General features: G+C 52.5%; 1 protein-coding gene across 2 annotated transcripts in view; it reads left to right on the top strand.

Annotated features, from left to right (window-relative positions):
* The window catches only part of ITPK1 (inositol-tetrakisphosphate 1-kinase), a 153,028-nt gene that overhangs the window by 98,863 nt on the left and 38,972 nt on the right, over positions 1 to 15,193 (top strand). For both annotated transcript variants that reach the window (XM_052659501.1, XM_052659502.1), the window contains one exon: positions 12,328 to 12,445. In XM_052659501.1, coding sequence (XP_052515461.1) covers positions 12,328 to 12,445 — 118 coding nt within the window. The remainder of the gene's footprint in view (positions 1 to 12,327; positions 12,446 to 15,193) is intronic.

Genomic DNA, 15,193 nt, shown 5'->3' with positions numbered 1-15,193 from the left:
GGACACTTAGAACATTTCCCATCATGTTTTGGAAATGCTGCAGAGAGTAAATATCCTCGAACATACATCTTTGCGTGCCCATGTGGGGAATTATATGGGGAAAATACCTAGAAATAGAAATGCTGAGTTTATGTCTTAATTTTGGCCATTGCCCAATGCCTCTCCATAGAAGTTGTGCCAGCAGCACTCCCACCAAGCAAGTCCTGGCCCCTGTTCCACCCCTTTGGGAGGTGTTTCTAATCAGTTTCATTTGGCACCAAGTCAGAGAGAATCCAAGCGTGCCGGGACCTAGTACTCACCTCCTCATCCTGTTGTTTTTTTCCTGCTGGGCACTCAGGGTCCTGGGAAGGGCAGTGTGTGAGCCAGGCTCACTCAGCCTGCCTGGGCCTTGAACCTGCTCACCTTGCTCCTGTCTAGCGCTTGTGTACACCCGGCCTTTCTCCTCCGTACTCCCTGTGTGGGAAGGGCCTGGCCACCTGGCCTGAGCTCCCAGGTTTAAATAACAGGTCTGAAGAGCAAAATAGGCCGAGGGGTAAATTGCACCGCATTTTCCTTTCAGTACCTCTGCCAGATCAGACACGATATTGTGCCAAAGGTCAGGCAGCATCTCGGTTCTTCCTGCCCAGCGAAGCCTGGCGCACGTGCCCCCAAGGCCAGTGCTTCGCCTGACATGCTGCCCAGGACGCGTCCCTTCCAAGCTTAGCCGCTTAGCCTTGCACACCGCTGGACAGGTCACCGCCAAGCTCAGGGCTGGCTCGTCACTCCTGGGCCCAGAACCTGTTGCTTTAGGATCAAGTCCAAACCCCGTGGCTGGTCCATCTCCAGCTCTCTCCCTGCTGTCTTCACGTAACCTCCCCTTTGAGAGCTTTGTCCACCCAACCACGTGGGTGGCCTCACCCCATGCCTCTGTTTTTGCTGTCTCCTCTGCTTGGAATGTCTTTTCGTGTGTCCCATGCCTGTGACCCACGGTGTCACCAGCTTCCAGAAACCCTCTTTCCTCCCCTCTTCCCCTCTCCCCGATAGCTGGATTACTCCCCCTACCCACACCCCCACATGGGAACACTGCCCTACTTTATTATCACCAGTCACCCCACATCTCTGTCCACTTATGAGCCCCCAGTGAGAGGGGGTGGGGTGTGGCTGCTCTGTGGCTGAAGACACCACACACACATACCACACCCCCCCCACACACACACCCGACACACCACACACACACACCACACACACACACACCACACACACACCTCCCCCCCCCACACACACCCCACACAGCCCCCACACACACACAGCCCACACACACCACACCACACCCACACACACACACACCCCCCCCCCACACACACACCCCCGACACACCACACACACACACCTCCCCCCCTGCCCAACACACAGGCTGTCACTCTCCCTGGTCTTGTGCTCTCTGGGAGGCCTCAGGCTGGGCGCTCAGACACTCGAGAGCTCTCTGGAATACAAACGAGGTTTCACTAAGACCGAGGTGCCTGCTGGTGGGAAGCCCCGCTCTCCCCGGAAGCCATTCGGGAAGAGTTAGAGAAGCAGCAGTGGGTGCAGGGTGTCGTCTAGATGCCCGGCTAGCTTGAGGGGGGAATGGAGGGGCATCTGGTGATGGCAGAGAAAAGTCTCGGGGTGCGTGTGGGCTCAGCTAAGCTAGCGGGTGGGCATCTGTCCCCCACCTGGAGCCGTCGTCTGTCTGTCGCTCGTGTGCCGTCCCTCTGGCTTTCTTCCCTCTGCTCTGTCCCACCGCCCCGGCAAGGTTGTCCTATACAGTCACCGTGCTGTGCATGGCTCAAGGGCAGCAGGCCCGGGGCCCCTGTGTACCAGTCTGGCTCCATTCAGTACCTGAAGAGCTGTCTTCTTTGTTTATCACATCGTGGAACCAACGAATCCTAGAACTTAAGAGTCAGAACGGATGTTTTAAATGTTATTCTGACTCTTTGGTTTCTAGATGAGAAAACTCAGGTCCAAATAGCTTATGACCTTCAGAAGCATATGTAAAATTAATGGTGATTCTAGGACCTGAACCCAAATTTCTAGACTCTGCCTGTACCTTGACTTTCACAGTGTCTCAGAGTCCTGGTGCTGAGATCAGGACTGTCCCAGTGCTGTGGCTGGCCTGATGGGAGTGCTCTGCCAGTGATTGGAAGGGACAAACCTTGGCCGGCTGTCAGGGACAGTCACACAGGTTGTGCACTGCACGCACAGTAGATTGAAAATGACACTGCGTGACTGGACTTGGTAGTCCATTGTATATTCTCGTATACATATATTCTGGTATATTCTGGATGCTGCCACAACCTTCTCTTGGCTCCTGGGAGCCCACTCTCAAGGCTTAGCTGCAGGAGTCAGACCCAGCCTTGTTCCAGATCCCACTGCCTCTTTAGACCCTCAGCATATGATTGTTGAGCAACTTCGCATGCTAGGGTTTAGCTAGGGCCATGGCTGCCTGGCACGTTGTGTGACATCACAGCACTGGGGCCTAGTGTGGATTCTTCAGGAGTTATGTTTCATACGTGGTTTTCTGTAAGCTCTAATGAACAGGAAGGTATTCGGAGTGGTGTCAGAAGGCTTTGCCTGGGGGGACCTCAGGTCCTGGCCTCGGTTGATGACAGGTGTCAGTGGTTTGCCCAGAGGATTGGTTGGTGGTTCTCCCAGAAAGCTCTGCTCAGCCCGGCTCATGATCTCATCGTCACCTGGAGCCGCCCTCCCAGTGACAGGTCTCACTCTCTGCAGAAGCGCGTGTGTGCCTCTGAAGGGGGTGTTGCTGCTGACACCGCTGTAGTCTTAGACCTTCCTCTGGGGGCCCATTCCCTCAGCCCTGCAGTGCCCATAGCCACCTGCCTGTGCACCCAGAGTGAGTCCTTCCCTCGGTGCCACGCAGCTCCTCCTCACAGAGGCTGCGGTGGACTCTGGCGTCCGACTGTGTCATTTGCCTGCTCTCCGAGGAAGGGTCTGTCTTCAGTTGTGTCAGTTTGTCTGGACCCAGGGTTGGGGACAGATGCAGACTGCCCGGGTCCCTGGGGGCCATTAGAAGCAGGGCGAGCCGGGGTGTATTCCCGGGGTGGTAGGAGGAGCAGGTGAGCCCACAGCCTTTCCTCTTTTTTTTAGCGTTTCCCTGAGCTGACCCCACGTGCAGGTGCCCGGCCTCACGGCGGAACCACCAGGCTAAAGGCCTCAGCTTGGCTTGGGAGAACATGAGAAAGGCTTATTACTTTTTTCCTTTTAACATAAATTTTAAAAGAAAGTTTTCAGATCTGAGAAAATGTGATTTTTTTTTTGCAAGTCACAGAATTAGTTCCTGGCACCAAGAGTCGAAGACCCTGGGGCCCTCGATTCCCAGTAGTTTTCTTTCCACTAAACCATCATGACTTGATGCTTAAGGAAAGGTTCTGCCTCACCTCCTGGTTATCTGTGGGCCCATGTTAAGAGTGCCCAGTCTTTTCTGTTTTATGTAAATAAATAAATAATGGAAAATTCTAAAAAAAAATCTAAAAAAATTAATGAACCTGAGTGACTCGGGCTTGCAGCTAGAACTGAGATGCTTCTTTTTGTTTACCCAGGTTTACCACACCTTGTTTCACTGACTGGGAGAGCTCTAGAGCCAAAGAGCATTCATTCAGATCCTAGCTTGGCTACTTCGTAGCTGGGAGAGCCTGGGCAAAGTACTGAGGGTCTCTGAGCCTCAGTTTCTCTGTCTGTCCAGTGGGGCTGCTCATAGGACCTACTGCATAGGGTTGTTGTGACAAATAAAAGGTCAGTTCCTGCAAGGTGTAGTACATTGCCCTGCACTTGCTGAGTGTTTAGGAAAAGTTAGCTGCTATCACGATTACTGTTGTAACTGTCAATAATAGTAACACATCCTAGCATCCTGCCAGGACCCCCATCATGATATCAAGACCAGAGGAACCAGAAGCTTCCTGGCTTTCACCCACCACTTGGTGTGGAAGGAGCCCGCTAAACGGCCAGGCTTTGTGGCATCAGCTCAACCATCTGGGCTCGGGTCATGCTCTCAGGAAGAGCCAGAAGGAGTGAGATTATGCTGAGTAAGCCCAAGGTCACCTCTGTTCCTGTAAAAACCCCCACAAGTAATTTTTAACAGCCACAAGGAAGTAATTTCAGTTCTTCCTCAGTGTTCGTTTGGTGGCTGTTAACCGAAACGCAGACCTTGACTCCTGGGATCCTGGGAGTCTGCCTAGAGAGTGTGTTCTGTGCGTGGCATGTTGAGTCTCTCTGATGCCGATGCTCATCTGCTTCTGGAACCACGTGATGACCCGGATTCTGAAATCCCCCTGGGGTCAGCACAGAACGTTATTGTCCCTCCCAAGGGGTCACCGCCACTATCGGTTGATAGCTGCCAGGGCCATGGTGGGGCTGTGCATGGTGGAATTGGGTCCCATTTTCCCTTTTTGATCCACTTTACGTGGGAAGTGGAGTCCTAGACAGGGTGAGCACCAGGCAGGCCACAGTGCAGAGCAGGAACTGCAGCCAGAGCCTTGCTGTTGAGTCCAATGCTTGCTTCCCAGCTCACCCACGCCCCCTTAGGAACTGAAGTATATCACACATAGAGAAAAGTGTACATGTTGTGAGCACTTTGATGACTTTTTGCCCCAGAGATAGGCCGTGTACCTAGCATCCCATCAAGCAGAAGAGCAGTGCCACTCCCCTGAGTCTGGTCCAGCCCAGCCCTGCCTGGCTCTGCCCTCTCTGTCCTCAGCCTTGGGCAGTGAGCTCCCTTCCTACTCACGGTGCAGAGCTCCTGTCCTCCCACGTGACATCCTCTTCCCAGGGTGGGGGACAGGGCCGCTGGAGGGAAGGAGGCTGATTACCAAACCAAGAGATGGACTTTCTCCAGCCAACTGGGTGCTGTCAAATCCCTTGTTTCAGGAATGGCTTCCAACCTGGTTCCACCTCCCACCCCCACCCCTGAGCCGGCCACTTTTCCTGGCCAGCAGGAATTTTTCTGAAATTCTCCTAAAAAGCTCCTCTGTCTCTCCCTCCAGGCTGCAGGTTAACGTGCAGAGTGCTTGGTGAGGGAGCGGGCACTTAACTCACCCAGCCCTGCATGTGCTCCCCTGTTAGCATCCACGTGCTGTCCTCTGTCCAGCCTCCGTGGAGGTTGAGAGCACCCCGAGGACAGGGCCTCTGGCTCCTCCCGCTGTGGGGCTTGCCTCAGTGTCTGCTGGATGTGACTGCCCAGGAAATCATCTTTCAAACAGCCAGCCACCTGGAGACCCAGTAGGAGACTGCTCGTTCGTGGGAGGTCTGGGCAACTCCCACCCTCTCCATGCTCCTCCCCCTCGCTGGCCCCAGGCTTTGGTCTGTCTGCTGTTCTAGAACTGCCCAACTCAGCTGTGCACAGATGAGGACCGAGGCTTACGGAAGCCCAGCCTCGCAAGTGGGGAAGGCAGGATTGTACCGAGTCTGGCAGCTTCAGCTCTCTTAACACGTGTAACCTCTTCCCAGCAGTGACCTTTGCTTGACAGAGAAGGAAGCTGAGGCCCAGAGAAGAGCCGGGATGCCCAACTTGCTGTGCGGTGGCCCTTCCTGCATCCCAGCTCCCCCAACCCTCAGAGGTGTAGATTTCCATCTGTCCATCATGTTTTGTGGGTTTTTTTGCCTGTACTTTTCGTATCATATCTTGGAAACCATTGTCTGATCCAAAGTCTCAGAGATTTATACAGATGTATTCTTCAAAGAGATTTATAGTTTTAGCTCTTACCTCATACGATTTTTTATGTAAAGAAATGATACTTGTGAACCACTTTATCCAGTGGCCTGCATGTAGCCAGTCCTGGGCAAAGAGGAGCTGCTAGCATTTCGAATTATGATCAATTATTTTATTGATTATCATCTTTACCCTGTCATCTCTCATTGTGTTTCCCATCTGGGTGGCTGCCTCCCACTCCTTCCTGAAAGTTCGTGTTGCTGTTTGAACTCATTTCTGGCACAGTTAGGGGGATGGGGAGTTGGAGGATTTCATTACTTCCCCCACTCCCCACCATGTCCCCCCAAACTTTTTTTTTCCTTTTTTTCAAGTTGATTTATTTATTTATTTATTTATTTTTCAAATTGATTTATTTTTAATTGGAGGATAATTGCTTTACAGTATTGTGGTGGTTTCTGCCATACCTGAACATGAATCAGCGATGTGTACACATGTCCCCTCCCCCTTGAGCCTCCCTCCCACCTCCCTACCCACCCCTAAACATTTTGTTTTGGAAAATTTAAAAATGCTTGAGAGGCTGTGGCAGTGTCCTCCCCCGTCCATCACTGGCTTCATCGGTGGGCCAGCAGCTTGTGGGCACTCCGCTCTCACCTGTGTCTCACCTACTTCCCTCCCCTACCCCCTGCACCTGGTCATTGTGAAGCAAATCCCAGACATCGTGTTTAATCTGTAAATTGTTTTAGTACACATCTCTAAAATATGAGTCACCACTTTCTCTTTTTTTCATTGAACTAGAGTTTATTTTCAATGTGTTGATTTCTGCTCTACAGCACAATGTAGAGCATATGTGTATGATGTTCAGTTCAGTTCATTTCAGTCGCTCAGTCATGTCCGACTCTTTGCGACCCCATGAATCACAGCACGCCAGGCCTCCCTGTCCATCACCAACTCCCGGAGCTCACTCAGACTCACGTCCATCCAGTCGGTGATGCCATCCAGCCATCTCATCCTCGGTCGTCCCCTTCTCCTCCTGCCCCCAATCCCTCCCAGCATCAGAGTCTTTTCCAGTGAGTCAACTCTTCGCATGAGGTGGCCAAAGTACTGGAGTTTCAGCTCTAGCATCATTCCTTCCAAAGAAATCCCAGGGCTGATCTCCTTCAGAATGGACTTGTTTGGATCTTCTTGCAGTCCAAGGGACTCTCAAGAGTCTTCTCCAACACCACAGTTCAAAAGCATCAATTCTTCGGTGCTCAGCCTTCTTCACAGTCCAACTCTCAGATCCATACAAGATGTTATACATATATATATATATATATATTCTTTTTAAATATTTTTTTCCATTATGGCTCATCACAGGATATTGAATATAGTTCCCTGTGCCCCTGCTGCTAAGTCGCTTCAGTTGTGTCTGATTATTTGCATCCCCATGGACTCTAACCCGCCAGGCTCCTCTGTCCATGGGATTCTCCAGGCAGGAATACTGGAGTGAGTTGCCATTCCCTTCTGCAGGGGACCTTCCTGATTCAGGGAAGCCCCAGTTCCCTGTGCTGCCACTCTCTAAAGAGACCTGGGGCGTTTGGGAGAAGTGGCCCAGAGCCCTGTTACCTCCTGCCCATCCTGGGGGCGGGTACTGGGCGCCTCGCCTGCTGCCCTGTGAGGAGCAGGCAGCTGGGCTCCGTCAGGACCCGAGCTGCCCGTGGAGGGTGGCTGCCGTGGGTGGGGGATCGTGTCGTGTCCCGAGTGTCCATGGGGCCAGCCTGGGCAGCCCAGTTGCTCACCCCCAAGTGCAGAGCTGACCTGGCCCCTCAGTCTGCAGGACGGGGCAGGGCACAGCAGTCTCAGAGGCCTCCAGTCAGGTTGGGCTCTAAGAGTCCCTGTGCCTCAGAGTCATGAGCATCCTTTTTGTTTATATCTACCAACTCTTTTTTTTTTGTTTTTTTTGAATTTTTATTTATTTTGGTTGCACCATGTAGCTTGCAGGGTCTCAGTTCCCCCACCAGGGACTGAACCTTGGCCACGGCAGTGAAAGCACCGTGTCCTAACGATTAGACCCCGGGGAACTCCCCGTATCCCTTTCATATCTGTCATCTCCTTGTTGTCCACGCAGTTTCCTGAGAGAGGTTTTATTCAGAATGTACATTTACCCACAGAAACGGAACATCAGAGATGTAATTCCAGGTTCTTCTTCACGGACATAGAGTGGCAGAGGCGGGATTTGAACTCAGGACTCCCACCTGCATTTTGTCTTCAGAGAAGAGCAAATCCTCGTGTTGCACTTCTGCTCCTTTCCAGGCTGTATATGCGGAGGAAACAGGATCTCCTGTGTTCATCTCAGTCCTCTCATTCGGCTCAGATTCTCTGTGGGGAAAGCTCGACCCCAGCCTGCCTCCTCCCCAGCCCAGCAGAGGGCCAGGTGCCCCTCTCAGCTTCACAGCCCCTTGGGCCTTGGGGGGCTTCTGGCTGGTCTGCACCCCTTTGTCAGTATTATCTAAACCTCCTCCTGGCCCTGCTGACCCCAGGCTGTGTATTTCTGCATTTCTTTTGCCTTGGCTTCTCAAAGCCAGGCTCCCCCTAGTTAATTTCCAGAATCCCTTTCTAGGTGTTCGAGACAGGCCTTCTAACAGAAATGTGTTTACCATTTGCCATGGAGATGGTGTGGGCCTTTATTCCTCCAAGTGGTGATAAAATGATACTGAGCGCTCACCCTTCCAGCAGTTTGTTTGGTAATTCTAAGAGACTTGTGAAAAATGCATGAGGCCCGTGATACAATAGATAAGCTGAAAGCCTTGGAAGAAAATCCGCTTGTGGATAGTGGAGTGATTGGAAAAAACTCCTTCTTTGTCCTGAAAGAGATCGTGTTCAGAAATAATTCTTCTGTTAATCCTGACGCTTTCATCCCGGGTCCAAAGCTTGCTGGCGCCTGCTTGTCAGATCTTTCCCACTTCGGTTTCTTCTAGCGTCTTTGGCTTCGGTTCGCGTCTTAATGAGCCCGAGTTCTCTCTATAGAGGCCACTGCCCTAAATGAACAAAAGTGGGACCAGAACAAGCCTTGTGTTATCTGGCAACTGTGCGGACGAGTCTTCTCGGTACTGCAGTGGGGACATTTGAGGGGAGAGGGGTCGTGGTTTACTGGACCTTGGTGGTTGGGGGAGAAGTGGGCCAGCCTGGCAGGAGCAACGTCTCCGATGCTGCCTCCCCTTTGAAGGAAGGCAGAGAGCCTGTGTGTCCCTGCTGTTACCTGTAGTGTCTCTACCATGTGACTGCCCGTCTTGTTGCAGAACAGCCTCACGTGTGGCCTTGAAGCATGCCGCATAAACACTGCTCCTAGGCTTCTCCAGCTTAGACTCGCAAGTCACAGATGAGGAAATCGAGACGAGAGATGCCAAGTGGCTCGTCCAGGGTGACAGTAGGAGATGACGGAAACCGGGGGCCGGGGTTTCTCAGTCCCTTGCTCTTCCCCCTGTGCCAGGCTGCTCCCTGCAGGTTCGGGGATGGGGAGGTGGGCAGTGGTGGTGGGGGCATCACGAACTTTTAGTTCATAACTCAGAACATGAATACGTCAGCCAGATTGAGTAGGGGAAACCCTCGAAGGCTGTCATTTGTCCATTGTTGTTTGCAGGACAGGATGCTGCTGTGGGTGATGCGAAGTTTGTTGAGTGGATAACCTTTTCTTTTTCTTTAATCCTTAGTGTAGAGTTTAATCTGCTTTAATCGAATCATAAAGTTTGTGTGTATGCCTGTTAAGTCGCTTCAGTCATGTCTGACTCTTTGTGACCCTAGGGAACGTAGCCCTCCAGGCTCCTCTGTCCATGGGATTCTCCAGACAAGAACACTGGAGTGGGTTGCCATGCCCTCCTCTAGGGGATCTTCCCGGCCCAGGGATTGAACCAGTGTCTCTATGTCTCCTTGCGTCGGCAGGCAGGTTCTCTACTGCTAGCGCCTCCTGGGAAGCCCTGATCATAAAGTTCACCATAATCTAATTCCAAGTAATCTCTCAAAGTTTACTTACGTTATTCTCTTAGATTTACCCATCAAACTGTATTTTTAAAAAAAATATTTCAGCATTTCATTTTTATTTTCATAATTAAATTGTACTGGAGTCTATGTAGTTGCTTTACTTGAGTGGATGAACTTAAGGACACTGGTCTGATTGCTATCATGTATGTCAGTCTTGGTGTCTCCCGAATGACAGGCTCTGGTGTCAGTGTAGGCCTAGTTCTGAGGGACACACTCTGGGGAAGGAACCGTGCCGACAGGGAGAGTTGTCTCTGGGGATCTGGCAGCAGAGAGGTACCGGCGCACGGGTGAGGCCACGGCCGTAGGAGAGAGAATGGCCCCTTAGCCTGAGGACAGCCCTGGATAGACCTTCCTGAAGGACACCTCTGAGCTCGTCCCCCTGTTCCCTCTGGGTCCAGACGTGGGCTCTGCCTTTCCAGTGCTGGCCCATCTGTGTGAGCCAGGCAGCGGGCCAGGCTCTCAGAAAGAAGAGGCATGAAGGCAGCTTCTCTTCTGCACTTGGGTCTACAGACGCGTGCTGGAGAGGACCTTCCCAGGGCAAGAACGTATAGGCCCTGTGGACCTCACAGGTGTGAGGATGGAAAGGCGGCCTCCTCAGATGTGCGTACTGGCCACCCCTCGGGAGCAGAGACATTAAAAAAAAAAAAATTCAAAGACACCAATGAGCCCATCACCAGATACTCTGGCACACCAGGCGGGAGCAGATTGCAGAGAGGGAGATATGAATCTCTGGCTTTTGTGTTAAGAGCTCTTAAAAATGATTCCTAGGAACCAAAATAGGTTCACTGGGAAAAAATAAAGAATAATCCCAATGCGCACTCTTTGCTGATAAGGTTTGCTAGAAAAGAAGCATTATGGCTTTTCCCCTGGCCCCTGCTGACCTCACAGAGGGAGCTTGTGGAGTTGGAGGGGAGGGTGAATTAAGCTGGTGTGTTTATTCCCTGGGGATCCCACAACAAAGTACCACAGACCGAGCGGCCTAAAACAACAGAAGGTTATTCTCTCAGGGAAGGAGGCTGGAAGTCTGAAGTCAAGGTGTCTGTGGGGTTGGTTCCTTCTGAAGGGCCTGAGAGGGAGGGTCGTGGTGGCTGTGGCCATCCTTGCCTCGCTGCTGACCTCACTCGTGGTCTCCATCTTCACACAGCCCCCTCCCTCTGTGTCTTTGTGTCCCCATTTTCCTTGACTTGAAGATACCAGTCGATGGATGAGGGTCCCTCTGAATCCAACATGACCTCACGTTAACTCGATTCCCTTGTGGCTCAGCTGGTAAAGAAGCCGCCTGCAATGCAGGAGACCTGGGTTCGATGCCTGGTTTGGGAAGATCCCCTGGAGAAGGGAAAGGCTACCCACTCCAGTATTCTGGTCTGGGAATTCCATGGACTGTATAGTCCATGGGGTCTCAGAGTCGGACGTGACTGAGCGACTTTCACTTTCATTAACTTGATTCCATCTCTGAAGACATTCTCTCCAGACATGGTCACGTTCACAGGGAGCAGGGGTTAGGACTTGAACAGATCTGGGGGTGGGCGTGCACAGTTCAACCCACAGTAACAACAGCTGGTGAATGGCCTTCCTTACACCCAGCCTCCTCTCTGAGCCCATCTCCTGTTATGCCAGTGTCCCCCACTTTTGTCTTTAGCATCATAGTTTTAGGGCCAGAGGGATGGTCTCTTCTACTTTGTCTGCCTGACAAGCTGCTCTCCCCCACTGACTTGGGGCTCCTCGAGTCATAGAGGTGCCCCATGGCAGGGCCATGATCCCTGTGTTTTTTTTTTTTTCCTGGAAACACCTTCCTGTGTCTTTTGTTGAATTCCTGTTACAGATAATGGTTTCTTGTTCCTCGTGTGCCTCAATGTTATTTCCCTGAGAAGACTGTAAAGACTGATAAAGACTGTAGAGACTAATCTTATCACAGTTCTGCTTGCCTGTCAATGGTCTACTGTGAAGCTAGTGGGTATTAATAAGCACTTGTTGAAGTGGGCGCCCGAGGGTGAGGTGGCTGGCCCATGTCACGTGTCTCATCACCTTCTCACAGACCTACAGAATCCTGGCATCCTACTCCCCCTGGCCCTGCCTCAGAAGCCTTATCAGGGCAGGGTCCTGGCTACTCTCAATGAGCATAACCCACCCTGGGAGCAGGTCTGGTTTCCCAGCTGATCAGAACCCAGTGGTTCTCCTTTTCTCAGCTCTGGTTTCTCAGTTTGGGCTCTGTTTTGAGCTTGGCTCCATCGGGCCTGTCTCCTTCAGATCTTAGATGATTGCTCCCAGCTGCCCAGTCTCCCAGCTTCCTCTTGTCCTCCAGGAGGGAGTGTGTCCCAGCATTCCCAACAAGAGCGCTGACCCTACCTCTGATTGGACGGACTCTCGTCACATGTCCTCTCCTGAGACAGCAGCCGCAGGAGGTAGAAAGCGCTGATTGGTCTAATCAAAGTCATGTGATCCCAGTGGGGCTAAGTGGATGGAGCCTGTGTCCTGAGACCAGGTGATGCCTCAGCCAGAAGTTAGGCCTGGTGGGAGGACGGAGAACAGAGGGATAGATGCGGGAGGGCACATGGGACGAAATCTTGCTTATCACCCGTTTCAGCATCAGTCTCCCTTCTCTAACCAGAAAAAGTGTGTTTTCCTTCTAGGAATACATTGATGCCCACCCGGAGACCATTGTCCTGGACCCTCTTCCTGCTATCAGGACCCTGCTTGACCGGTCCAAATCCTATGAGCTCATCCGGAAGATCGAGGCCTACATGAAAGGTACGTACTCGAGTGGCTTGGCCCTGATGGCAGTCGGCCCAGCTCGTGGACATAAGGTGGTCCTTGCATGGGTGAGAGATGGGGTCTGGTTGTTTTAAGCACTTTGACAGAGGAAGCAGTTGTACATTCTGGGGAGGGCCTTTCCTTCTGCCTCCTTCCTCTGACTGGCAGAGTTAGGTAGTGAAAGCCCCAGGGTGCTTTTTGGGAGAGTAGCTCCAGCCACTTCAAGACAGATTTGTTTTGTTGTCTTAAACCCATGTGTGTGATGAAATGTCCAGATAACACAGTGGTTAGAGAGCAGAAGCGTGTGAACAGCTCAGCGGCAGACAGGCAAGGGGAGTTATGTAACCGGGCAAGAGAGACAAATTAGAGGCCTTTAATCAAACGCGTGGAGATATGTCATGTGGCGGCTGGACCTCTCGGGGGTACGTGTTGTTCTCGCAGGCTAGAACCTCCCTCTTAGCTGCGAGAGTGTCTCCTGCCAGCTGCCGGCTCCTGCCCCAGAGGACTCACGCTCCCCGCGTCCCCGGGCAGGGCAGCGCCAGAAATGTCAGACTGCTTTCCCAAGGTGTCTGTTTATGTGAGAAAGGCGTTTCAGAAAGATTCACACTCAGTAAGCTCTTAATTCTCCGCCTGGTCCGCACAGTCCCTGCATAGAGTTCTTAAAAGAAAAAAAATTCTTTTTTTTAAGTGCTTTTCCTGGACCCTGGGGCTGGGTGAGGATTCATCTCTGAGGAGGGAGAGGCAGCCCCCCTTCCTGCTATCTAGGTCCCATGTGTGTGGCCTCAAGGGGCTGCCTTGAACCCTGACCAGGGTGGTGACTTGCCCCCAGGTGTGTGTTGTTCATGTGATGCTGGGTGCCTTGGCTCACAGGACCAGCATGGCAGATAGGAGCAGCGTTTTTTGGGTATGTCCTGAGTGCCCAGCACTGGGCTTAGCCTTCCTCTTACCTTCTCCCTGCTGGTGCTCATCAGGGTGGGCTGGGTCATCCTCCCTGGGTGGCAGAGGAGGTCCTGAGAGGTTCGCTGATGTACCAGCATCACACAGCCTGGAAACCTCCCAGTCAGAATCTAGCCAGGCCTCTCCCCCTCAGGCTTCCCGGCTCCTAACACCTAAGTTTGACTTCCGTGTCTGTAGTCAGAGGGCCCTGGATCTACTAAGCCCCTGGCATGGGTGCAATCGTGGACCCTGGCCAGGGGAATCAATGCCCGCTTGGTTCTCTGCTCTGTGCAGGAGCTAGGTGCTGGACCTGGGCATCCTGGAAGAGGTCTTAAGGCCCCTTGCTCTGGGTGGCTGGCCTTTGCCAGGAAGCACAGGGAATGGGCATGAGCTTGGGCAAACGCCGGGAGATGGTGAGGGACAGGGTGACCTGGCGTTGCTGCAGTCCGTGGGGTCGTGAAGAGTCGGACATGGCTGGGCAACTGAACAACAACACAGAGCGTGGACGTGACTTCCTAGAAGGCCCCAAAGCAGTCAGGCTTCTTCAGCATGCTAGCATCCTTCCATCCTTGGGTCTGGAGTGATCAGTGACCGTGTCAATTTCTGTTCTCGTTGCTTTCTTTCCCTGGGTCCAACCAGTACTACTAGAGGAGAAGGAAGATCCATAGTGATGTCTTGGCCAAACAATGCTAGAAAGGAAATCTGCCTCTTCCTAGGAAGAGTGTACATTGGATGCCAACTATTTGTGAAGGGACAGGAGATGACCGTAAAAGATGAGAAGGCCCAGTTAATGGGCAGAGTTGCAGGTCAGCAGAGGCAACACATCCGTTAGAAGAGTGATGCTTTCTGATGGGATTAGGGAGGGTACCGCTGAGAGGGCTTTTTTAGAGCAAAATGCTCAGACTTTGAGGAGGGGACAGACTAAGGTTGGTTACAAATCTTGCTGCCTTGTGGTCTTGGCCAGGTCACTTGCCCTGACCTTGCCTGTTTTCTGTAAGATGGATAAAAAGTATTTTATCCACAGGGCCCAAGGTCGGAGTACCTGGGATGATGTCTGAAGTGCTCTTAGCTTGGGCCTTAGCCCATGGGGTCACCCAGCAGTAGGGTCCACTCTTCCTGCTCCTGTTACACTGGAAAGGGCTGAGCTGACTGGATTGGCTCTTAAGAGTCTGTCTCTGTTTTTATGAGCAGAGAAACAGGGCTGGGGGTCAAAGTGAGCCTGGATCTAGTGTGTGAGCACGTGAATTTGGGGGTGAGACTGCAGGGCGCACAGGAAGCAGGTCTAACTCTCGGGAGGGCGAGTATTGAGGGGGTGACAGCCTGGGCCTCCCAGACAGGGCAGAGGTGTGAGCAAAGCAGGGAAGGAGCTGAAGTGGGTACTTGTGTCAACTTGTGGACCACTGGTCAGGGGTTGGGGGACTTGGAACACCTCGGGCAGTGGGGGACCCCATTCATGAGCAGCCTTTGAAGGTATGTGAGCTGGTGAGTGAGATGAGGATGCATGTTAGACAGGCAGTGCAGACACGGCCTAGGGATGGATCTTGATGACCATCACCTGTATCCTGTTGTGGAGGGTGACCCCCACAGGTGTGGGGGGCGGGTGACTGGCTTCCAGTGGGGACACAGGACAGACCCCACTCAGCTCAAACACAAGAGAGGTCAGCGCAGGGGTGTCCCGCTAGAGGGCCCAGCAAGAACTTGTTGACCCAAGTCTCAAGACCAGCTTGGTCCTGGGCCAGCAGGAATTGTGTGGGTGGGCCGTGACAGCTGCACCCGAGGTTTTCCTTATCGTGCGCGCCAAGCCGGGCT

Source organism: Budorcas taxicolor, chromosome 21 (assembly GCF_023091745.1).
Source record: "Budorcas taxicolor isolate Tak-1 chromosome 21, Takin1.1, whole genome shotgun sequence".
In the NCBI taxonomy this organism is placed as follows: Eukaryota; Metazoa; Chordata; class Mammalia; order Artiodactyla; family Bovidae; genus Budorcas; species Budorcas taxicolor.
This window is presented reverse-complemented; position numbering and strand designations above follow the sequence as displayed.